Here is a 26,268-nt window from a genome sequence, read left to right on the forward strand (position 1 = left end):
TGTTTGGTCCTATTTGTAACCAGATGATGTGAGATACTAATCTCATGAGTTGTTTATCTGATTAACTGCTAAAGATAATTTTTGGATGGAGCATACAAAATAGTTATACACAATTCCTTGTCCCTGCTACCTGTCTTAATCACTTGAGTCTCCCGGTGTATATCTGGTAATCTCGAATCTCCCCCTGATACTGTATATGGCCAGCACATTTCTGTGAAACTTTACACCAACCCAATTTATTTTGTATTTGAAATCTGTTTTAATCTTACTAGATATTGTTGTATTATTTGTGGCAACGAGGATCTACATCAACATCTATATTTATACTCCACAAGCCACCCAACTGTGTGTGGCGGAGGGCACTTTATGTGCCACTGTCATTACCTCCCTTTCCTGTTCAGTCGCGTATGGTTCGCGGGAAGAACGACTGCCGGAATACCTATGTGCGCGCTTGAATCTCTCTAATTTTACATTCGTGATCTCCTCGGGAGGTATAAGTAGGGGGAAGTAATATATTCAATACCTCATCCAGAAGCGCACCCTCTCGAAACCTGGACAGCAAGCTACACCGCAATGCAGAGCGCCTCTCTTGCAGAGTCTGCCACTTGAGTTCGCTAAACATCTCCGTAACGCTATCAAGCTGACCAAATAACCCTGTGACGAAACGCGCCTCTCTTCGTTGGATCTTCTCTATCTTCTCTGTCAACCCGACCTGGTACGGATCCCACACTGATGAGCAATACTCAAGTATAGGTCGAACGAGTGTCTTGTAAGCCACCTCCTTTGTTGATGGACTACATTTTCTAAGGACTCTCCCAATGAATCTCAACCTGGCACCCGCCTCACCAACAATTAATTTTATATGATCATTCCACTTCAAATCGTTCCGCACGCATACTCCCAGATATTTTACAGAAGTAACTGCTACCAGTGTTTGTTCCGCTATCATATAATCATAAAATAAAGGATCCTTTTTTCTATGTATTCGCAATACATTACATTTGTCTATGTTAAGTGTCAGTTGCCACTCCCTGCACCAAGTGCCTATTCGCTGCAGATCTTCCTGCATTTTGCTGCGATTTTCTAATGCTGCAACTTATCTGTATACTACAGCATCATCCGCGAAAAGCCGCATAGAACTTCCGACACTATCTACTAGGTCATTTATATATATTGTGAAAAGCAATGGTCCCATAACACTCCCCTGTGGCACACCATAGGTTATTTTAATGTCTGTAGACGTCTCTCCACTGAGAACAACATGCTGTGTCCTGTTTGCTAAAAACTCTTCAATCCAGCCACACAGCTGGTCTGATATTCCGTAGGCTCTTACTTTGTTTATCAGGTGACAGTGCGGAACTGTATCGAACTCCTACCGGAAGTCAAGGAAAATGGCATCTACCTAGGAGCCTGTATCTAATATTTTCTGGATCTCATGAACAAATAAAGTGAGTTGGGTCTCACACAATTGCTGTTTCCGGAATCCATGTTGATTCCTACAGAGTAGCTTCTGAGTTTCCAGAAATGACATGATACCCGAGCAAAAAACATGTTCTAAAATTCTACAACAGATTGATGTCAGAGGTATAGGCCTATAGTTTTGTGCATCTGCTCGATGACCCTTCTTGAAAACTGGGGCTACCTGTGCTCTCTTCCAATCATTTGGAACCTTCCGTTCCTCTAGAGACTTGCGGTACACGGCTGTTAGAAGGGGGGGCAAGTTCTTTTGCATACTCTGTGTAGAATCGAATTGGTATCCCGTCAGGTCCAGTGGACTTTCCTCTGCTGAGTGATTTCGGTTGCTTTTCTATTCCTTTGACACTCATTTTGATGTCAGCCATTTTTTTCGTTCGTGTGAGGTTTTAGAGAAGGAACTGCAGTGTGGTCTTCCTCTGTGAAACAGCTTTGGAAAAAGGTGTTTAGTATTTTAGCTTTATGCGTGTCATCCTCTGTTTCAATGCCATCATCATCCCAGAGTCTCTGGATATGCTGTTTCGATCCACTTACTGATTTAACGTAAGACCAGAACTTCCTAGGATTTTCTGTCAAGTTGGTACATTGAATTTTACTTTCGAATTCACTGAATGCTTCACACATAGCCCTCCTTACGCTAACTTTGACATCGTTTAGCTTCTGTTTGTCTGAGAGGTTTTGCCTGCGTTTAAATTTGCAGTGAAGCTCTCCTTGCTTTCACAGTAGTTTCGTAACTTTGTTGTTGAACCACAGTGGGTTTTTCCTGTTCCTCACAGTTTTACTCGGCGCACACCTGTCTAAAATGCGTTTTATGATTGCGTTGAAATTTTTCCATAAACACTCAACATGGTCAGTGTCAGAACAGAAATTTTCGTTTTGATCTGTTAGGTAGTCTGAAATCTGCCTCCTATTACTCTTGCTAAACAGATAAACCTTCCTCCCTTTTTTTATATTCCTATTGACTTCCATATTCAGGGATGCTGCAATTGACCTTATGATCACTGATTCCCTGTTCTGCACTTACAGAGTCAAAATGTTCGGGTCTGTTTGTCATCAGTAGGTCCAAGACGTTATCTCGATGAGTCGGTTCTCTGTTTAATTGCTCGCGGTAATTTTCGCATAGTGCACTCAGTATAATGTCACTCGATGCTCTGTCCCTGCCACCTGTCCTAAACATCTGAATGTCCCAGTCTATATCTGGTAAATTGAACTCTAATGTTTCCTTCACCTTCTGCATTTGTTTGAACCTTACAGAAAGATTGGCTCCTGTCCCAACAGAGAGTGCCACTTGCTAGCTTTGCCCACTGTTACCTTTAATCCAAGAGGCTCGTGACCCAGTCACAGTTCGCTGTTTATTTTCATGTGGAATAATGAGAAACAGTAGCCTCAAGACAAAATAGAGTGCCATAGTGCAGATAGTGACAGAATATATCTGTGGAGTTACTACTGCAAGCCACAAGCAAACCTCCCTTAATCACGATGCTGTTCCTCAGTGGTACAATCAGTACTTTTGTTGTAATGTGGTAGTATTCCATTGCTTTCACATCACTATACTGTAGCTGTTAGTAATTCTAACCACACCAACAGGTGGCATAACACCTCCTGTACTGATCTTGATTTCTGCCAACTGCGACCTTCTTTCGGGAGGAAGCATCTCTGTTTACCAACTCCAATATAGAAGGCTGTTGCTTTCATTCTGAGAGACACATTAGTGACCTGGTTCCATTCAACTCAGTCCCAGGCAGTCTTCACTATAACATTAGTTAAAGGCCCTTATAAGGTTCTGCCAGATAGGCCATGGGTTTATTTGTATAAAGGAGTGTTACTCCTTGTTCACTCATTATTACATCCTGTGATTGGTGGAGTGTGCAGTCTGGCCTTTGAGGAGAGACAGGTCAGATTGGCGAGGGTTGTATTTAAAGATAAAATCATATGACATGGTTCGCTGGAATACCCTGAATGGTAGGTTCAGGCACATAATTTGAAGGTTTCTCTTTCCTTTGTGCACATTAGCACCTTTTCTGTTAAGTATATCCGTTGAGTGTAGGGAACTAAAGTGTGTGTGCGTGCGTGCGCGCGCCGTTAAGTATATCTGTTGAGTGTAGGGAACTAAAGAGTGTGTGTGTGTGTGTGTGTGTGTGTGTGTGTGTGTGTGTGTGCGCGCGCGCATGCGTCCGCGCATTCGCGCACACGTGTGCGTGCTTGTGCACATGTAGAATGATCTCACTTCATGATGGACTGAAGAGATGTTTGGAATTATATTCAGGACATTGACACGAAGTCTGGTGATCAGGAACTTCATGCCACCATCTCACCTTCCCTTGTCAGCCAAATACCGTCAGTGAAAATTCTTCATTGGAATTTGAATTGGATTACGTCCTAAGAGTGCCACCATAGAGGCATGTGTTAACGATCTGATTACAGAGATGGTTGTGTGTAGCATGTACTCAGTGAAAAAACAAGTTAGACACTATAATTCCTTTATTAGCATACTTGGGTTAGGGAAGGTGTGTCATTCTAGAAGATAGCTAAGGATGTAGACCATCTTTGAAAAACTCATTAGCAAATGCAGCTGCCATTGTAACATATATAATTCACACTGTGGTACAATGTACCATCTCCTTAAAGGCAGTGACAGGTCTCATTACTGAGACATGGGGTCACACATCAGTAAGAAATAAATTGGTGAAAATAAGGAGTAACAAGCTGTGTTTCATGAAGCTACTGACTTAACCATGATGACCTGCTTTCAACCAGCAGGTAATGTGGTCAGACTTCAACATGTTTCTTTATAGGCAGTGTCATTTGATATATAGATTCTTTTGTTAGCTAGAGGACCTAGTATGTGTAGTGTTTGTGATATACTGATATATGTACTCTTTAGTACCCCTTTGTAGATCTTTTATTATTATTATTATAGTTGTTGTTGTTTTGTTTGACTAATATTAATGTAAATGTGAATGTATGCTTTCCCGGCGTATACAGCTGGCGAAGAGTTCTCGGGCTTCCAGCCGGGTGGCGGTGTCTTCAAACAGCGACGTTTCGACGAGTGACATACTCATCATCTTCTGGCGAAGTGCCGAGACTTTGCGGATACCGGTCCCTTTATACCTGCGGTGTGCCCCCCACCACCTGGCCGCGGGAGGCTGGGTCCAGAGGAGCCGGCGGGCGAGGTGGAGGGGGAAGCGGGTGCGCCGTTCGTGTCTCCGTCAGAGCATTCTGATTGCGTCTCGTGAGCTGGACGGTTCTTGTTGCGTTCCTGGCGTATTGCGGCTAATGCTGGATTCCAGGCCGCGCTCAGTTGATAGCCTTCGTCCCTGTTCACAAGGTTCTCGTGGACCCGTATTTCTATTGATTCTTTAATGACGCTACCCCAATAGCTCCCGGCTCGGCATAGCACCCTGGTGTTTTCGAAGTCAAAGGTGTGGTTTTCTTTGATGCTATGTTCAGCTATAGCAGATTTCTCTATCTGTCCCAGTCGAACATGCCTGATGTGTTCCTCGCACCTTTTAGAGATGCAGCGCTGCGTTTGACCAATGTACTGCACACTACATTCGCAGGCAATGTTGTATATACCAGGTGTGTTTAGTTTGAGTGGGTCTTTAGCTGAGCCAGCAGCTCTTTCGTCTTCGGCGGTGGTCGGAAGACGGTATTTATGTTAGATTTTCTTAAAAGCCTCCCGATTAAGAAAATCTAACATAAATACCGTCTTCCGACCACCGCCGAAGACGAAAGAGCTGCTGGGCTCAGCTAAAGACCCACTCAAACTAAACACACCTGGTATATACAACATTGCCTGCAAACGTGGTGTGCAGTACATTGGTCAAACGCAGCGCTGCATCTCTAAAAGGTGCGAGGAACACATCAGGCATGTTCGACTGGGACAGATAGAGAAATCTGCTATAGCTGAACATAGCATCAAAGAAAACCACACCTTTGACTTCGAAAACACCAGGGTGCTATGCCGAGCCGGGAGCTATTGGGGTAGCGTCATTAAAGAATCAATAGAAATACAGGTCCACGAGAACCTTGTGAACAGGGACGAAGGCTATCAACTGAGCGCGGCCTGGAATCCAGCATTAGCCGCAATACGCCAGGAACGCAACAAGAACCGTCCAGCTCACGAGACGCAATCAGAATGCTCTGACGGAGACACGAACGGCGCACCCGCTTCCCCCTCCACCTCGCCCGCCGGCTCCTCTGGACCCAGCCTCCCGCGGCCAGGTGGTGGGGGGCACACCGCAGGTATAAAGGGACCGGTATCCGCAAAGTCTCGGCACTTCGCCAGAAGATGATGAGTATGTCACTCGTCGAAACGTCGCTGTTTGAAGACACCGCCACCCGGCTGGAAGCCCGAGAACTCTTCGCCAATATTAATGTACTTTGTGTGTTATTTTATATGCTCTTCTTCTGTTTGTGCTTGGGTTTTAATGATCTCAACCACTGAGCACTCTAAGACTAACAACAAATACTAGTACTACTACTACTACTACTACTACTACTACAGATGCGCAAATTGCAACTGTCTTGGAAAAAATTTACACTAAGACTCAACAATGTTTTCTGATGTTTGAACTCTTTTTTTCTGATTAAGGTTATTATTCGTTACAGAGTCCATTTCACATCATTTAGCCTCTATTCTTTATATTGCAGACTTTGGTGGCGGTTTTGCCAAAAAAACATCCATTCTCATAAATAGTTCTGCACAAATTTTCCACAAATTGTGCTTCACATTACACTCACCAGTGAACATGTGCTTTTGTATCATTGACAGCATTTTGTGTTGCATTCAGCTATTCACCATATGTGTCCGCTCTTCTCTCTCACTCAAATTTAACGACGCAGTGAAGTACTCAGGGCAAAGCATGAGGGGAAATGTGCATGCCTAGACATGTGACAGCAACTGATTGCTGCATCAAAATTACATTCTAGCATTTTATGTGATGGGCAGTTCTCCTCTTCATTAATAAGAGGAATTTACACGTCAGTCTTCCAAATTATTTCTGGGCCATTTTTATTTTATCCACCCTGTATACCCTATAGTGGCACAAAATGACTAGGTGTTTTCTGATTCATTTGTTCCATTAGCAGCAAGCTTTTAATGTACTTTGTTATGCTTTTTTAAACTCATTATTTAACATTGCAACACCATTATAGTTTTTTTTTTTTTTTTTTTTTGTGTTCACCCATTCAGAAACTTCCTCTGATCATTCTCTTTGAACCAGTGATGTTGATGTTGCTTGTTTTGGCTTTATAGTTCTAATACTGTACTACTTCTTCTTCTCTTTTTATTTTATTTTATTTTTTTGTTTCTGGTTTAATAGAAATCATTTGTGTTGAACGATTGGAAAGGAAAGTATAATATACTAAGAATAGAAAACTGCAAAATTACCTCAATTAAAGAGAAATTGCCAGAGTAAAGAATTAATGTAGCAATGACAGATGTTAATTGCTACAACTTTGTTCTGATATAAAGTACGTACATGTAAAGTACACACCACCCAGTCATGGTCCGGTGCTCCACACCTCAAGTGCTGCAGCATCCCTGCCACTAAAAGTTGGTTTGACTATCATTCTGCAGATTTCCAAACCAATCTTAAGGTTGATTATGAGTTGTGTGTTGTCCATTTGATGCAACTGCCATCCTCTTCATTGCCTGGGACTTCAGATGATGATGATGATGATGATGATCGACAACCTGATATCTTTCCTCCCTGCGATGGGAGCATATGTTGCAAAAGCTCCACTTCTGAAATATACAATCTGCGTGAACTGCTAGTATTTTGAGGAACTTGGGAGCCAGGAGTCTTTGTGCATCCTGTGAACGTTGTGCTTGTGAAGACTGTCGCTGGCAATAGCAAGACAAAATTAGGTATTGGCTGTATTTTCTTCAAGTTTCTTTTTTGGTAACATAGGTTTGAATATTGAAGTGCTTTTAGCCATTGCTAAGTTTCTGCTTTTCCTCATGTTTGAAAATTCAGGTAATTTTATGGCACTGTTGGGGAATGTGTGTCGCTAATCTATCCAGGACTGTACATGCGTCGTAACGTACGTGCTGTAATCACCAGAACCCCAGAAACTAACTCTCTTCATAGTCCAATGACCTTATGAACAAGGCTCCGAAGTACTACATGTTCAGGTGTTTAGATTTCTCCTCAGATCATCTGTTATTGCTTCTTTTATCGATTTTGCCAAGATAATTGACATACAGTCTATTGCCTGTGGGCATGTGATTTGTCTCTTTTAAAGAAATAAGGCGACTTATTTCTCCACATTTTGTGGAATATTGTAAACATTCTCCGTGTATCTGTGCTACCATAGATGTGTAGCTTCCTCTCTTCTCTGTCACACAATTTGTTCCTAGCCATTGTCTGTGACTCGCCCCTTGGCCAGTTACTTCTGTAATTTTCTCAACTTTGTTTTTCTTAGGCCAGTTTTCCACACCCTCTTGTCGTGATCTGTAAATTGATAAGCTGTATTCCAGTTTCTAAATATCACTAACGGTCCTTCTACGGACATTGTCCTGTAGGCACCGGCGATCCTTATAAGAACTCTGTGGTGCATCCTTCGGAGGATTTAAGTGGGTCTCATCTGCTGAAATTTGAACGCCCACCCACTTACGCCGAAATCAACGACAGAGGTGAGTATGGTCTAATGATAAAAGTTTTACAATATTTATCGGTAAATTTTAGTTTCAATGCTGGTTGATTTGTACATTACCTTCGATACTCGTTCACATATATAAGTTGTATATCTCAGATAAGAGCTTGTCATATCAGATGTCTTCATTCCTACTCTATAACAGTAGTACAGTCTGAAGCAGCCATATAAACTTTTAGTTATCTTCAGCTTCCTAAGCCTCACGAATGAGAGTGAGTACTAGAACTCATCAAAAGCCCTAGCAAATTCGATATTGATGTCCACAGCATAAATATCGTCATAATTTACAGTTTCCATTGACTGGCTGGTTAGCAGAATTTTTGATGATTTTTTTTTCTGAATTTAATAAGCCTATTCATTTGTCATGTAGGAAATGCTCCTGTATGTTTCCCAGTATTCAGCTGACAGATAGGTTTGTACAGTTTAGTGACAACAAGATCTGTTTATGAGCCTTTTTTGCTGATAATCAGCTCTGCCTCCATCCAAACACCTTACTTAATATATCTATCATACAGGGTACTATTTAATCCTTAATTTTGTGAAACTGTGGTCGGCTATCAAAACTCGAAGTTTTTCTTATTTTTCGTCTAGGAGTACCTATATGTACTTCCTCCTTAGAAAACAGAAATATTATTGTCATTGTCATTTAGTTTATTCTTCACACCTATGAAATTTGCCTCTGAACAGTGGTCTTTGCCCTGTCCTTCCATTGTTAAATGGTAGTGAGCTGTACAGAAGGTGATCCAATCGTCCATCAAAATTTTGTGTTAAATGCCACATATTAGCTGTCAACTTGCACACCTGTTGTAGTGCTTGAACCTCTGTAACTTCTTTCCTGGTGTACCTTTCTCAAATTTTTGTATGTTTGAAGATGGTATCTAAATGTGGCCTGGGTACATGAAATCTTCATTTTAATAGTTTGGCCATCCTGTTTCAGGAAACTTTTTGTCTGATGTTGTGGACTGTAACAAGCATAATGTTTTTGTTTCGTCTGTGTTGCAGCCTGTGTTATAAAATTTGCTGTAAACCCTCCCATTAAATCCCCCCCCCCCCTCACCCCCACCCCCCCTCCACCTTCCCTGTAAATCTGATTCTATTAACAGAACTCGCACGTGTAGTGTCAGTTTTTAGGAGGAAGCTTTTTGTGATATCTGTGGCAATCAGTGATGACACATTGTTTGCTGCATTACTGTTTGGCAAAGCTGTGTGTATCTGCTTCAGCTTAATTGTGGCATTTAGGTGTCATATACAGCATAGACTTTTAAGTAATGTGTAAAAAAATTAAGCAAGATATAATAGAGACCATCTTACATTTAAAATGTTATCCTATTTTTAAAAAAGGTTAGGAAATCAAGAAAAATGAGCTAAGTTGATTTTTTTTGAGACTAACTGTTCTGTCGAAGGCTTATAGAATGACAATGGAAACAGTTTTTTTTTTTGTGATAATGACTCACCAATTAACCTTGTAATGCAACATAAAAATTATTGATTATGAAACTGACTTTGGGTTTAGATAAATGTTAAAATTTCATAAATTAAATGTAGTGATTCAATCTTTTGGCTTTATGTAATCTGTTACTCAGATATTGAAAGTAAATTTTTGGTGCTTGTAAGAAGCAGTTTTTTTAAAACAAAACAAAATTATTTGAAAATTAGTTATGTAGAAATTTTAATATTTGTTAACAAAGGAGTAAGTTGACACAGTGACAATGTTTTTCCTGCTCTGTCCTAGGAGGAAGGAATAGTATGCTGGAGCCTGAAAGTGCAGATTCTGATGGAGACATGGATAACGGTTTGTGTTGTTACATAATTTTAGTTGGTTTTTGTATATGTTTCTATGTCTAGAAGATCTGAGAATGTATGGTGAAGTAATCCACTTAAGTGCATACATTAGTGTCCAAAATTTAATCATTTTCAAGAAATAAGAATATACTTATTCCATAAACATTTACATATTACCGAACGAGGTTGCGCTTAGCCCCAGTAATGTGATTAGTGGTAGTGTCATGTACACTTAATTGCAAAGGTTCTGAATCTAGAGATATAGAACTAAAAAAATCTCATTCGCAATAGTAAAATACATAATGGGAATGGTTATCAGCAGCTGCAGATATCTAGCTTATGGACCACCTGCTCTCTGTCACAGATACACTGTTTGTCAGAAACTGCAAGTCAGAAGGCAGTTGTAAACTGTGCAGGCAATTGTTTCGCTGTCTCTTAGATTTTGTTATGCTGTTTTAAGACCAGATACACTGAAAGCCAAACCATTATAACTATCTCTTTACAGTGTATTGTTTCAACTTTGGAATACAATATGGCAGCAGTTATGTGTGGTTTGAATTTGACAAGTTGTTGGCAGATTTCCAGAGATATGTGGCACTAAGTGTCCATGCACAAGTTGCTGAATTCCCTAAAATTATTGGCACATGGTTTGGGAGTGTCAGTGCTGAGGTTTTTGCTGACAGCATCCCAAATATGCTCCATCGGATTAAGATTAGGCGAATTTGGTGGTCGAAACATCAACATGAGCTCACTATAACACTCGTCAAACTACTGTAATGTGAGTCTAGCATTGTGATATGGACTGCTATTCTGCTGGAATATGCCATCACTGTCAGGTAAAACATCAAGCATGAAGGGATCCACGTGATTGGCAAAAATGTTCACATAGTCCACAGCCATCATGGTACTCTTGACTACTAACACAGGTATCTTGAAAGCCCTGGTGAATGTCAGCCATAGCATAATACTATTCCCACCAGCTTGTGTTTATTGCATGATGCATGTTTCGAGCAGCCTTGATGATGGCAAATCCAGACATTACCATTGGCCTGGTGTAACAAGAAACATGGTTCATCCAACTAAGTGTCTGATTTCCATTGATCCTGGTCCAGTCTTGATGTTCCTGTGCCCGCTGCAATCATAATTGACAATGTTGTGCATCCACATGGGACTGTGTTGGAGTCAGCAACTGCAGAGTCCCACGTTCAACAGTGTGTGCTGAATGGTATGCTCTGGAACACCATTGTTGTTTTCAGTCATGAGATCTGCCAGAGATTGCAGCCTCTTCTGCTTCACAGAGAGGCCAAGCCTCTGACCTCTCCATTTGTGGACATCCAAAAGCTTGTTGGCTACTGGTCGTATCATCGTCTTTCAACCAGTTTTTGTGGCTCCTCCCAATAGTAGCACACCAACAGCTCACCAGTTTCGCTGTTTCCGAGATGCTGATTCTGAGGCATTGGTCCATAACAATCTGCCCTTTGTCAAAGTCACTTACATCAGTGGATTTCCCCAGTTGTGGCCCTTACCGAGACTAAAATCATTCCCCATTCTTCTCTGCTCCACTATTATACTTTCCTTACAGCATTGTGTGTCCTGAACACCACAAGGCAGCCTTCATCCTGACAGTGGGCAGTGGTTATAATGTTTTCTGTCATCAGTGTGTGATGAGAGGGTTTATGGTGATGAAGTACAACTTCTTGCAGTTAAGCCCCAGCGCTGATCAGACAACAAACCTGCAAAATCTCAAAAAACTCTTCTTGCAAGATCTCCCAGCTACTGATAGAAAGTCCAAGTACTGAACAATGACATTTATTATGTATGTATCAATCTTTGAACTTCCAATTACCTCATTAAAAAAACCAAGATGTTCTCAGTTGTGAACTGACTGAAATGTTTTACATTGAATCTGCTATCTATTCTTTGATAGTTGGGAAGCCCCTTGGCAAAGAACTTCTCCAGGAGGGTTCCATGAAGTGGTGCACAGTGTTGAAAGTTCAGAGGAAGCACTGTATATGACAAAAGCACAAAGTAAGGAGACCCGGCATCACCGCATGATGCTCCAGGAGTACCTCAACTGTACAGATTCTCAGCAAACGAAAAGAGCTTTATGTCATTATATCAAGTAGCAAACACCAGTTATAAGTTGGCCAAACCTAGTCCAAAATACTTGCGCTTGCTCAATCATAGAAGACTGCTGAGGATACAAAGGCTCATATATGTTAAATACATGTGTACCCTCACAATGACAAAACGTACTTCATTTAAAATGGTCAGTCATAATGTCAAAACTTTAGTTCATGTGCAGTTTCAAAAGCTTTCCTTGTAGATAGTTTCCAAGGTTTCACTTTGTGTTGGTGCTATGTTTCACCCTCTTCCTTCACTTCAACTTAAACAACGAACACGACACTACATCCTACAAACACTAGTCATAGATACACACTCAGCTTTTCATAGCAGGTAAGAGGAAGGTAACTGTAAACCACACCCATTGGCAGCTTGCATAAGTTAGCATTGTAGGAGTCTCATCGGTCCCTCATGCTAGTTTTCTTAGTATGCAGTTTTTTGACTGCAGTTAGTGTTTTAACTTCAGATCCTTCATGTAGACTGTGGTCTACTAGTCAAAATAAAAAATATAAAAAAGTAGTATGGAGGTATTGATGTTAAAGATATCTATGAAATAGACTATTCAGTTGAGGGGTCATGTTGAATAATGGTACTGTGTCAAAAGAGTGCCAGTGCTCTGGCTTTGATCAACAGGCTTAACAGTATCTAAGTATAATTCTTCATGCTTTCCCAATGATCTGTTGACATCTTGGATATTCGGGAATCCAGCCGGATGTTTGCATCGCTGTCACATGATATTTCCACAGTGTGCCTCGCTGTCTTCTTCAGGTGCTACCTGAGACTGGTCCTTGGGTCAATCGAGTCCAGTATTTATGCCTGGAAGGAGCTGGGCGTTCCCTAATCGGTCTGCGCCGAGTCGAGTGTTCCGTCTGTGGTCCGCGCTCGCCAACATCTCAGGTCGGGTCTGACACACCTCAGATGATGACCACAACCATTGATGACGGCCAAAACGGGTGCGGATGGCAGTCAGAACATCCACGACTGGAGGGATCCATTGAAGCCGAGTCTGGTGGGCGCAGACCACAGACGGAACACTCGACTCAGCACAGACCGATTAGGGAATGCCCATCTCCTTCCACGCATAAATACTGGACTCGATCGACCCAAGCACCAGTCTCAGGTAGCACCTGAAGGAGACAACGAGGCACACTGTGGAAATATCGTGTGAGAACAACACGAACATCCGGCTGGATTCCCGAATATCTAAGATGTCAGTATCTAAGTAGTTTCTGTTGTTCATAGAATTGTGCTAGTAACATATCTTTGGCACATCCCAGTATGGGTAAAACTTGCTCACTGACTGTTGCAAGTGTCCTAAGGAAAAAATGTGTGGAAAAAAAAAATCAATGCAGGAGGTAATTGAAAAAACCCAGAATTTATGGAACTATAGAATTATCATAGAAATAAATTATTTTTATTCTCGTTTGATTGATAGAGAGAGAGAGTTAATTTGGAAGTCATAAATTCCTGCAAAAAATTTCAGTGCCTGTAACTGCTCTAATTTTTAGCAAATTTAAATAAAGATGTAATCTGCTGTTAAAACGCATGAAAGTAGCTACTATACTAAGGAACAGCAGAACTGGCCAATGGGAGGGGTAGGTTCTCCTCCTGTCATCTTCCCTTTGTTTCTAACCAGTGAAATGTGTGACCTTCAACTCTCAGCACCACATGATAATGTGCGTAGACTATAAATCTGTCATCCGAGAAACATGGTAGGAGCCAATCACATGCAAAACATGTATTAACAAGTCCTTACTATGTCCGTGTGAGTAGTATAATTGCAGTAGGAAGCCATCTTTTGCAGCATTCAGTTTTAGGTTAGTGTGTAAAGAATGTACATACATTGCTACTGAGGCAGATTAATTCCATGAATGTTGTCAAGGCGAAGTTACAACATGCTGAATATAAAAGCTTGATGGGAGTTAAGGATATACATTTCACGAATATATTATGTAGTGAATAATTCAGATTAGATATATTAGATTAGATTCAGTTTTCGTTTCATAGACCCAAACATGAGATGATTCTCGTGGCTGTGGAACAAGCCAGAAAATCTCAAATAAAAAGCATAAAAAATTTGAATTTACTACTCACTACCCTGATCATTGTCAGAAGGTTGTCAAAATATGTGAATACATCACAGTGAGGTGGAGCTGCTAATATTTACAGAATTAATATGCTGTCAGAATGAAACATAGTTATGCTCTTTTGATAACTTTATCATAAACAACATATCTAATCTTGACTGTTGTGGCAAAGTGGTGTCAAAACTGAAATCTAACATACATTTTAAATTAAGCTGGTCAAACAGTCCCTGTTAAGATATTCATCTGCAGAGTAGGAGTAGTTACCTATTAAAAAGTCCTTCAAACTGTGTTTAAATCGTGCTTTATCTGAAACCAAGCTTTTAATGGTTGCTGGCAAGTTATTGAAAATGTGTGTTCCTGATATTGGACCCCTTTTTGGATAAAGGTGATTTTAGGTCTTTATGTAGATTGTTTTTAGTCCTAGTATTGATACTATGTATTGAGCTGTTGGTTGGAAGTAGAGACACATTACTTGCAACAAATTCCATTAAGGAATAAATGTGCTGAGAAGCAGTGGTTAGAATACAAAGTTACCTGAACAGATTTCTGCATGATGATCTTGAATTTACACCACAAATGAGTCTTATTACTTGCTTTTTGCACACTAAAAACTTTTGCTTGGTTTAACAAGTTACCCCAGAATATGATCCCATATGACATAATAGAATGAAAGTAAGCAAAATGTGTAAGGTTTTTTTTTTAATTTTTTTTATATAGCTGTATCTCCTACATCTGACATCATTTCACTGCAAATATAAACTTTATTAGGTACTTCAGCAATTCTGTGGCATGCCCTTCCCAACTGAATTTATTATCGAGCTGCGGTCCCAGAATCACTGTCAACCTCTTCTATCTGCATGTCTTCATGTCTTACATACATGCTGTAAGGAAATCTCTACATGTCCTGAACTGCTTATAGTTGGTCTTTTCAAAGTTCAGTGACAGTAAATTAGCTTTACACAACTTACTAATGTTGTGAAAATTTGAGTAGTCACCATTCCTAAATCTGTACTTGACTTGCTACTTATTGCAATGTTTGTATCACCTGCAAACAAAACAAACTTTGCATCTGGCAACATAACAGAATAAAAGAAAAACTCAAGAAAAAACAATGGACCGAGATGGAGCCTTGAAGAACATGAGTAATTAATTCCCAGTCAGATGAAGATTGACTCCTAACTATACAGCTATTTCACTACAACACCCTTTGCTCCCTGTTATTTAGGTGAGAGTCGAACCATTTCGTAGTACTACTGGGTACACCATAATATTCTAATTTGCTTAAGAGAGTGCTGTGATTCATATGGTGAAAGACTTTTGACATGTCACAGAAAATGCCGGTTGCTGATTTGTTATCTAATGAATTAAGGACATTTTCACTGTATGTTTGAATAGCCTTCTCTATGTCAGAACCCTTAAGGAATGCCTGCTGCTGTGGCCAAGCGGTTCTAGGCGCTTCAGTCCGGAACCACGCTGCTGCTACGGTCGCAGGTTCGAATCCTGCCTTGGGCATTGATGTGTGTGATGTCCTTAGGTTAGTTAGGTTTAATTAGTTCTAAGTCTAGGGGATTGATGACTTCGGGTTGACAATCTCTCTGAATCCTCTCTCTGTATCCCCTTCTTGTGAAGATGCTTAACTACAGCATATTTCAGCCAGAGAGGAAATGTTCTGCTGATAAGAGACTGATTACACAAATAGCTGAAGAAAGAACTCAACTCATGCAAGCACTCTTTGATTAACTTCATTGATATGTTGTTATAACCACTAGAATACTTTGATTTTAAGGATCTTATGATGGGTGATACTTCTTTGGGAGACGTGACAGTCATTTCCATTTTACTGAAGTTATTTGTAAAGACTGATCTCAGGCAGTCCATTGCTCTGTTTACTGAACCTGATAACCCCAAGCTCTCAGTAACAGAACCAAAATATTTGTTTAAGCAGTTTGCAACTTACATGCACTTGTTATCAATGTCTCATTTATTTTTAGAATTATTTGTTCCTTTTCTTTTTCAACCCCACCTATCTCTGTCTTGACTATATTCCTTGTAGTTTTTATTTTGTTGCCAGATAATACAACTGCTTAGATTTCTGGATTACTTACCTCAATATTTTGCAGTATTCTTTGTGATGCACTACAATGCCAACATTAGAGCTGTTCCTAGATAGTGGATACAGTCTCCTTTTTGCCCCACATGATATCTTTATTCCTTGTGTAATCCATGGTTTATTTTTAGACTTCTGTTTTGTGTGAGTTATCTTCAGGGGAAAACAATTTTCAAAAGAGGAAGTGACTTTATTGTTTAATGCTTTGTATTTTCCGTTTGAGTCAGAAGTATTGTAAACAGCTATCCAGTTTATGTGTTTAAGCTGTCTCCTAAAATTCTCAATTTTTGACTGATTTATTACCCTCCTTTATATATATATATATATATACTTACTTACTTATCGCGAATGGACCCAGAAGGATCACGCAAAGCTTTCTGACGTCGTTTCTTCCATACTTCTTTCATTCGTTCTCCATGTTTTCTTTTTCTTTCTTCTGTCCATTTTGTTCCTGGTCTCTTAAGTGCTTCCTTCTCCGACAATACAATCCACTTTTCCACCTTATTTCTAAAAGTTTTTCTATCTTTGACATCTTTAAGTTCAATATTTGCTTTTTGTAAATCTAATTTTACTTGGCTAATCCATGGTGTTGTTGATTTGACTTTTTCTATGTAAGTGAGAATTCTGTTGGTGAGTCGTGTGGGGGGAAGTCTAGTGACATGTCCATAAAATTTTAATCTTCGCCTTCTTATGTCTGCTGCCAGGTTTGATATAGTTTCTGTGGTTCTTCTTGATTGTATCCGGTATCCTTCTTCTGTTAATTTTGGACCTAAAATCTTTCTCATAATTTTGCATTCTTCTTTTAGTATTTTTTCTAATATATATATCTCCTGACAAGTTTCAGCATTTAACACTAGATGCTGCAAGTCATGGTCGGATCGCCCATTTGCTATTGGTATTGTGATATGACTCTTTTTCCGTAAACTTGTCTACAAAGGTATTATTAATAGCCGTCTTGGTGCACATACGTACCCTAGTTGCAAAGTTTGCAGTAGGAATGAAATTGAATGACAGTGTTACTGATGGCAATAATTGTTCACTGACAGATCAATTCAATAAATCCACATCAAAACACCAGCAACCACTATTTCCTTGTTTTTTACTGCGAGGTGGGACAACAGAGTTTCCAAATTTTTTTATGAAGATGTTAAACTTTCCTGAAGGTGCTCTGTACGTATTTACTATTATAAAGGACGTATTATACAATACTACTTCTGTCACACCAGCTTCTCAGTGCTGCTCAGAGCAAAATTTATTAATATCAGTATTCTTGAAATTAAAATACTTTCTGACAAATGTGGCAACTATTCCTTTCTCCATATTTTCTCTACAGAGATAAGAAGCTAACTTGAATCCTATAACATTTAACATATCTATACCAGTGGTCACATGGTGTTCAGAGAGGCAGATTATGTCAGCTGGTTTGGTCAACTCTAATTATTCAACACAAATAGGCAACTCTTAGAGCCCATAGCTCAAGTTGTCTCATCCAACAGTATGAAACTTTCCTCTCCAGAGCAACAGGAACACTCAAGGGGAAGTGACTATGTACGATCTTCACCTAATGACAAAATTCCTGTACTAGTGGGTGTTAGAGCTGCACCTTTTTTAGATTGAAGTCAGCTGATAGGTATTCCTGCTTAAGGGAAGTCTCTCTAACAAAGAAACCACTTTCGACAAAGCTTAGGTATCCGAGTAATGAGGGAATTAGTATATTTCATCAAAATATACAAGGTATTAGAGATAAAGTTAGTGAACTGCTTATAGATGTTGACTCTGAAATTATTGGTATAAATGAACACTTCTTAAATAAGGAGATAATTCAGAGGCTTTCTTTACCAGGATACAGGTTGGCTGGCAGCTTTTCTAGGAGCTCTTTGCGGTGTGGGGGAGTAGCCATGTATGTGAAAAACGGTATCCCATTTAAGTCAATTGATGTTTCAAAGTAATGCACTGAAAAGGTGTTTGAATGTTGTGCAGGTGTGGTTAAATTTAGTGGAGTTAATCTTCTAACTGTTGTTATTTATAGATCCCCAGACTCCGGGTGACTTCAATATTAATTGTATAAGTGATTGTGCAAGGAAAAGGATGCTGGTAGACCTCCTTAATTCATATAATCTTATGCAAACCGTATTCTTTCCAACAAGAGTGCAAGGGAACAGTAGAACAACCATAGACAACATTTTTGTTCATTCCTCATTACTAGAAGGGCATTCTGTTAGTGGAAAGGTGAATGGCCTTTCAGATCAAGATGCACAAGTTTTAACTCTAACATATTTTTGTGCTGCAACACATGTTAAATATAGTTATCAACTTTTTAGGAAAGCTGATCCAGTTGCTGTAGAGACCTTTGTAAACCTTATCAAGGAATAAGAGTGGCAAGATGTTTATAGTGCTGATACAGTAGACGATAAATATAATGCTTTCCTCAAGACTTTTCTCGTGCTCTTTGAAAGTTGCTTTCCATTAGAACGTTCAAAACAGGGTACTAGCACAAACAGGCAGCCTGGGTGCCTGACTAGAGGGATAAGAATATCCTGTAGAACAAAGTGGCAATTATATCAAAACGTTAGAAGCAGTCAAAATCTAAATGCAGCAGCCCATTACAAACAGTATTGTAAGGTGCTTAAAAAAGTTATTAGGAAGGCAAAAAAGTATGTGGTATGCAGATAGAATAGCTAAGTCTCAGGATAAAATTAAAACCATATGGTCAGTCGTAAAGGAAGTGGCTGGTCTGCAGAGACAGGCCAAGGATATGGAATCAGTGTGTAGTGGGAATGTCTGTGTTACTGGTAAGTCACATATATGTACAGTATTTAATAATCACTTTCTGAATGTAGCAGGTGAACTAAATAGAAACCTAGTCCCAACAGGGAATCATATAGCGCTTGTAGAAAAAGTGTTCAGAGGCTGGTACTGACAAGAGGGAGATTGAGTTAATAATTAAATCACTAAAGACCAAGAACTCTCATGGATATGATGGGGTATCTAGCAGAATACCGAAGTACTGTTCTATGTATGTTAGCCCAGTACTTAGCCATATCTGTAACTTTTCCTTTAGGAGTACTCTGTAGTGAAGCCACTTCATAAAAAGGGAGACAGGGATAATGTTGACAATTATAGACCTATTTCTATGCCATTGTTGTTTGATAAAGTTATCGAGAAGGTTGTATATACAAGGTGACTGGAGCATTTAAATTCACATAATTTGCTGTCAAATGTACAGTTTGGTTCTAGAAATGGTTTAACAGCTGAAAATGCTATATTCTCTTTTCTCTGTGAGGTTTTGGACGGATTAAATAAAAGGTTGCGAACGCTAGGTGTTTTCTTTGATTTAACGAAGGCTTTTGACTGTGTTGACCACAAAATATTGCTGCAGAAATTGGACCATTATGGAGTAAGGGGAGTAGCTTACAATTGGTTCGCCTCTTACTTTAAGAACAGAAAGCAGAAGGTAATTCTCCGCAATAATGACAGTGGTAGTGATGTTCAGTCCCAATGGGGCACTGTTATGTGGGGCGTTCCCCAAGGGTCGGTGCTGGGGCCACTGCTGTTTCTTATTTATATAAATGATATGCCTTCTAGTATTACAGGTGATTCAAAAATATTTCTGTTTGCTGATGACACCAGCTTGGTAGTGAAGGATCTTGTGTGTAATATTGAAACATTATCAAATAATGTAGTTCATGAAATAAGTTCGAGGCTTGTGGAAAATAATTTGATGCTAAATCACAGTAAGACTCAGTTTTTACAGTTTCTAACTCACAATTCAACAAGAACCGATATTTTGATCAGACAGAATGGGCATATTATAAGCGAGACAGAACAGATCAAGTTCCTAGGCATTCGGATAGATAGTAAGCTGTTGTGGAAAGCCCATGTTCAGGAGCTTGTTCAGAAACTAAATGCTGCTTTATTTACCATTAGAACAGTATCTGAAATAAGTGACAGTTCAACACGAAAAGCAGTGTACTTCGCATATTTTCATATGCTTATGCCTAGAGGCCTGCGCGGATAAGAAAAGTGCAGTCTGCATCCGCACCGCATCCGCAAGGTCCTAATCTGCAACCACATCTGCATCCACAGCAATTAATCCATATCCGCAAGTTCCTTATCCGCATCCGCATGTATTTAAGTTTTGAATGATTAATAGTAATAGACAGTAGTACTTAAAATTATGGTATGTAATGACATAGTTATTGTTAGGGTGCCATTTCTGCGACAACTTAACTACTTTTGACTTTTTAATTCACAGGAAATGCTCTATACCTACTCTAAAGCAGACCATTCCAAACAGGAAAGCAATGGCGCTCCGGAGAACACACAGTAGGGGCTCGGATCTCGTGAGATTGGAAACACTATTTAAAAAAATAAAATTCAATGTAATAGTATTAAATGATGAAAATACGCGTATAGAAAAAATTATATTTCACTGCTCTTGTGCCAAGGCAGCTGAAAATGACGATGGTTTTAAACTGTTACTAGCACATTGCATCATTTACCGACAGTTTTTTGTACTCACTGCTTGGATGTGTCAAATTTTCAAGCCATTCATGTCAGCTGATGATTATATTATTGCTTACGCGTCCAGTCCTCGTCATTTCCAGGAGAAAATATTTACAGTATTAGGCCTACACTGCAAAACGCTGGTGCACCTGTGAAAAAGTTAAACTGCCAGCAATAATTGACGTTGTCTGGAAGAAATAACTCGTCTTCCGAAGAGTGACAACAAAGTCAGTGGTTATAGAAATTAGGAGTCCGTTTAGCTTTAGCTAAAAATACGATTGAAATCTCGAACCTCACCTTTTGGCTGGTTTATCGAATTAAGCCCAGGCGATAAATGAAATGTCTGTTTCATTCTCAACAAAGTTTTTCACACTTTAAAACATCCTCAACATTGGTCTAAATTACTAAGACAAAATTTGCAGTAGATTTCGCAGTTAATACTTTCAATGTTAAAAAATATTATTTTTTTTCAGAGTTTAATGGAACTGCAAACGATTTCAAGATCGTCTATATAATAACCACTGTCCCATAACTTCAAATGTTAGGCACTGTTCCCTGTTAAGCAATACCAAGTTACAGTTAAAATGTTCAATTTTGCTATGAATTTCAGCCCTTATCTGTACTAATTGGCTGGTAAATTAAAAGACACATTATTATTTTGGATGATTTGAATATTGTGTAAGTTTTCAATGTGATCAGAATAATCTTTCACGGGCTATCGCAGTCACAGCTTGTCGGTGGTCGTGAGCTGTAGTTTGAAGTCCCACTTGTAATTAATCACAAGGCCCGCCGTGCCACTGCTCCGGCCGGGCTGTTTCACTGTTCACAAAGAGCGACAATGCTCGGTGGCTGCAAATGTTCTGTAGTGCACGCTAAAATTTAGATAGGCACTTACGAGATCATCATTACCTAGTGTAATACTATTGACGTGTCAGCTGTTGAATGTTCTTGTTGCGAAGAGTAAAAACTTAAAATTGAGCTCTTTAATATGAAAATTACAATAAAACAAATTGCTTGTTAAATATTTCATTCTTTTACCTAATGCTACTTAAAAGTTCTTGTTGGGAATAGTAAAAATACTAACAATATGTCGAGGAAATTCTTTACTATAAGTATTACAATAAAAACTCACAGGCTTCAGATTAAATATTTTCATCTTCTGCTTGCTTCTGATTCAAATTCTGTAAAAGAAAGAATCAGATGGAAAAAAAAATTGTAACTAATTCAAATAAGCCCAAAAATACAGTGAAGTAAGAGAAGCTGTACAAGTACCTTTTTACTTTGGAAGATTACTATGCAGGAACATGATGTCATCAATTGTCTGTGGCTTCAAAGATGTGCGTCGGTCGTGCATTATTTGTCCCGCAGTAGAGAAGCTTCTCTCAGATGGCAGTACACAAAGTATGCGAGTTTGGAAAGACGTGGATAGATGTTTTCACGCCCATGCCACCAAGCTATCAGGTCGATGCCTTCCGAAAATTGGACTTTATAATTCGTATGTCTGAGAATTTCATCTGACGCAAAGTCAAGATCTCTCGTCGAATCATCTTCTGAGCAATCTTCAAATTCATTAAAAAAGTATGTCGGACTTCTGTTTTTTTTTTTTTGCAGGAATTCCAGATATTGTTTCCTTCTTATCTTTTAACTGTGGACAATTTCTCGCAACACAATTTTTCGCTTCCTTTACAACTTCATCTTTTTTGGCACTGCTAAGAAATTTTAGGTTTTTATATTTTGGATTAAAAAACGTTGCAAGTTTATGGGTTACTGTTATGTCCCATTTGCTGATTAAAATAGATTTGGCTGTACTCTTTAAATCTATCAGAAATGGGCTGCCGCCATCATTGTTTTCAAGGAAGGAGAGAGTTTTAACTTCCACAACACACATAAATAAAGCGTAGCGGTTTTGGAGGCTTTGAGATCACAAGAGGCTACTTTAAATGGTGTCAGAAAGGTTATTATATCTTCCAACATCCTCTTCTATATAGAATCAATCAAATTATCTGACAAAATTGACAGAACTTCAAACCATTGTAAATTAATACACTCAGACATATCCAATTTACTGTTCCATCGTGTGTCTATATCTCCTTTCAATGGCTTCTGAAGGTGATTCTGAAGACCAGATCTTTTAAAGAAAGTTGTGATAGCTCGACAGGAATTTATTAGTCGCTACACGTCACTCTTCTCATCATTCTTGTCTCCCCGAGTTGTGTGCTCCAGCACAGTATTAAGAATGTGTGCTGAGCAAGAGAGCCTCTTGTATTGGCTAAGTGCTGCCACAATATTTGGACCTCTATCCGTAACGAACACGATGTTATTCACAGCACTGAATAAATCGAACGACCGTAGTATCTTAGTTAATTCGAGTTTAATGTTTTCTTCTGTTTTTTTAATCTCACTCTCAAAATTTCTGGTGCACAACACTTGATCCTCAAGTTTCACTTCTTGATAATTGACATAATGTGCAGTCACTCCTGTATAGTTTATTTTACGGTACGAATCATTCCATAAATCGACAGTTAGTGCTCCACCTATATCTCTGAATATATTCTTCACGTCTGCGGAGACAGTTTCACGCAGACGATCGGCCGTTTCCTTCAAATTTCTGGATATGGTGGTTGGATGAGGTAGCAGTTCCTTAGCACTCACTGCACCGTACTTGGCCAAAACGTCAATAAGAAACTGTGCCGTCTCAAGAAACCCAGATCCACACCCAACTTCGAATAGTAAAATGTCTTTGCCGACAAAATTGATAAGTTTTTCTGTCGCGGCTGTCTTCAAATTTGGCGGAACTTCAGGAACTTTCACGACTCTCTTGGTATTTAAATAAGTAATTATGCTACTTTGTCCAGCCTCACACAAATGTTTTAGCAAATTTGAAGTTCCACTTTTGTGTTCAGTGTAGGAATATACTTTTTTACATGCAAAACAAGCCACTATATCTTTTATCTTTTCGTTGCCATCAAATACGTATCCGAATTTTTTCCAAATTGGCAATTTCAATTTGTTTACCTTCACTAATGTAAAATAACCTTTTTTCATCTTACACGAAATTGTATCCATCGATATGGTGTTCATTTGAAGAAAGAACTCTCACTGATATTTGCTACAATGCACGTTGTCACTCGGTCACTACAAAGCGCTAACTGAAGACAGCGGAAAATTGCAATGGGCACCTGTCTGGTAGACAGTGGGCAGGTTTGTCACCCAGAGAGCACTTCACAGGCCACACAAAAGTCATGGTTGCGGAAACAGATTAGGCACAGGTCTCTTGGGTACAGCTACGTCGGTCGTAGCCAGGGGCTGAGGACAACAGATCCGCTCTACCTGGGCCCTGCAAGATTCCAAGAATGTCAACAGACTTGAAGTTTTCAACTAACATTGCAACATGCGTACTGGGCAGATGCCTTGCTCATTATCCGCAGATGACTCGTGGATATCCGTGCCGGTCGCAGTTTTATCTGCCAAGTAACAAATACCGCGGATATCCGCAGATATATCCGCGGATATCCGCATCAGCGCAGACCTCTACTTATGTCATATGGAATTATTTTTTGGGGTAATTCTTCTGATTCAAAAAGGGTATTTTTGGCTCAAAAATGGGCTATTCGGGCTATACATGGTGTAAGTTCAAGAACCTCTTGTTGACCCCTCTTCAATAGTCTGGGAATTCTGACATTGCCCTCACAGTATATATTTTCTTTAATGTCGTTAGCAATATTAGCTTATTCCCAAGAGTTTGCAGCTTTCACTCAGTTAATACTGGGCAGAAATCAAGTCTGCATGCGGAATGCACTTCCTTGACTCTTGTGCAGAAAGAAGTGCACTATTCTGCTGCATCCATTTTCAATAAGCTACCACAAGAACTCAAAAATCTTAGCAGTAGCCCAAACACTTTTAAGTCTAAACTGAAGAGTTTCCTCATGGCTCACTCCTTCTGTTCTGTCGAGGAACTCCTGGAAGAGCTGAAAAATTAAGCAAATTCCAGTGTTACATTGTTGATTTTCTTTATTTAAACTTACGAATTGTCGCCTGAATACGTTTCTTATATTTCATTTTATCTGTTTCTACTATCGTGTTTTTAATTTCATGTATTGACTCATTCCATGACCATGGAGACTTCTCCTTAATTTGGTCCCACGGAACAATAAATAAATAAATAAATAAAAAATATTGGAGAACATTTATGAAGACTATTACCATAGTGGCGTCAACACCTAGAGCAAACTTTTGGGCACTTTAAATGCATATGAAGTAAATGCAAATTGGAAGGTAATAATAAATTATGTGACTAGCAAAAGGTGAGATTGAGCTCACTTCAATGGAAACAGTCTGACATAAGTAAAACAACTTTAAAAGAGTACATAATTTCACAAATTGAGAAGGCAAGAGGTTGTGGATCTGTTGTTCACTATTGGCATCTTCAAACGTGAGCACTAGAAGCATCTAAAGCGGTTGACCAGGACAATTTCATAGCTTTGATTACATTCATCAGCATACTTAAGGCTGAATAGGACGTTTATTCCAGGCATATTACAAGAAGAGTAATACCATTCATCAGAAGGCACATGGGCTTGTGGAGGAAGTGAACAAATATATAACAGACCAGTGTATGTGTAACAGTTCGCTTCTTGCATATCCTGGTAAGTTCTCAGAGTCTCGTAGCTGAAAAGTATTTTAAATTATGTGCACTGCACAGATATTACAGTTAAGTAGCTCTTTTTACATTTATTAGAACCATAAACAATGTGATGGTCAGGTATGGTTTTATATTCACATGTCTTACACTAGTAGAGACCTCACACTGCTGTATCCAGACGTAACCTTAGTAACACCATCACAGCAAAATAAAACCATAATCAGTGAAAACAATAAAGCCTTAACACAGTGGTAGCATAATGGAAAGTACAGTACACATGTTAACGTTTTCAATAAAATAACATCTGTAAAAGATTTTGAATGTTGGGCTCCATAAGGTTCCCTTTCTGTGCAGTGACCGTGGAATGTAAAATTATAAAGAATTTTCATAATAGAAGTCTGCCAAGGACAGTACCTCTACTTATGGCATGTATCGGTTAGAAAAATGCACCGATGATGATTGATATTAGCCAAAATTGATTTGCAACAAGATAAATAAATTATGTTTCTGCGACTGGTCACTACATTCTTTATAATCTGTGAAAGAATTAACTGATGGACCAGCCACTGCACAAATCCAAATGTTAAGTGGTAGATATTTGATCCAGACTTTTTACCGAACACTTACACATAGATATTGCATGGTTGGTAACGTATCTGGGACTTGAGGTAGGTATTGTTAATTTACTTTCTCAACCGAGACTATTTTGGGTTACGTCCAATTATTTAAAAACTGTTGTATGCACAAACTGTTATTTGGAAAACTACATAATAATTTGTAAAACTGCTATGTTTGATTTTGCTAATTAGGATGGACTACAAGTATTATCAAGAAATTTATGAAATATATGATGCTATAGATACTTAGAAAAGTTTGTGGAACCATTT

The 26,268-nt window shown here is 39.2% G+C and overlaps 1 protein-coding gene across 2 annotated transcripts in view; it reads left to right on the forward strand.

Annotated features, from left to right (window-relative positions):
* LOC124545647 (afadin-like) overlaps window positions 1-26,268 on the forward strand; it is a 106,092-nt gene that overhangs the window by 46,957 nt on the left and 32,867 nt on the right. Inside the window, exons 3-4 of one of the 2 annotated variants that reach the window (XM_047124596.1) lie at window positions 8,003-8,113; window positions 9,866-9,925. In XM_047124596.1, coding sequence (XP_046980552.1) covers window positions 8,003-8,113; window positions 9,866-9,925 — 171 coding nt within the window. The remainder of the gene's footprint in view (window positions 1-8,002; window positions 8,114-9,865; window positions 9,926-26,268) is intronic. The other variant, XM_047124604.1, reaches the window with a different exon arrangement.

Source organism: Schistocerca americana, chromosome 1 (genome assembly GCF_021461395.2).
Source record: "Schistocerca americana isolate TAMUIC-IGC-003095 chromosome 1, iqSchAmer2.1, whole genome shotgun sequence".
In the NCBI taxonomy this organism is placed as follows: domain Eukaryota; kingdom Metazoa; phylum Arthropoda; class Insecta; order Orthoptera; family Acrididae; genus Schistocerca; species Schistocerca americana.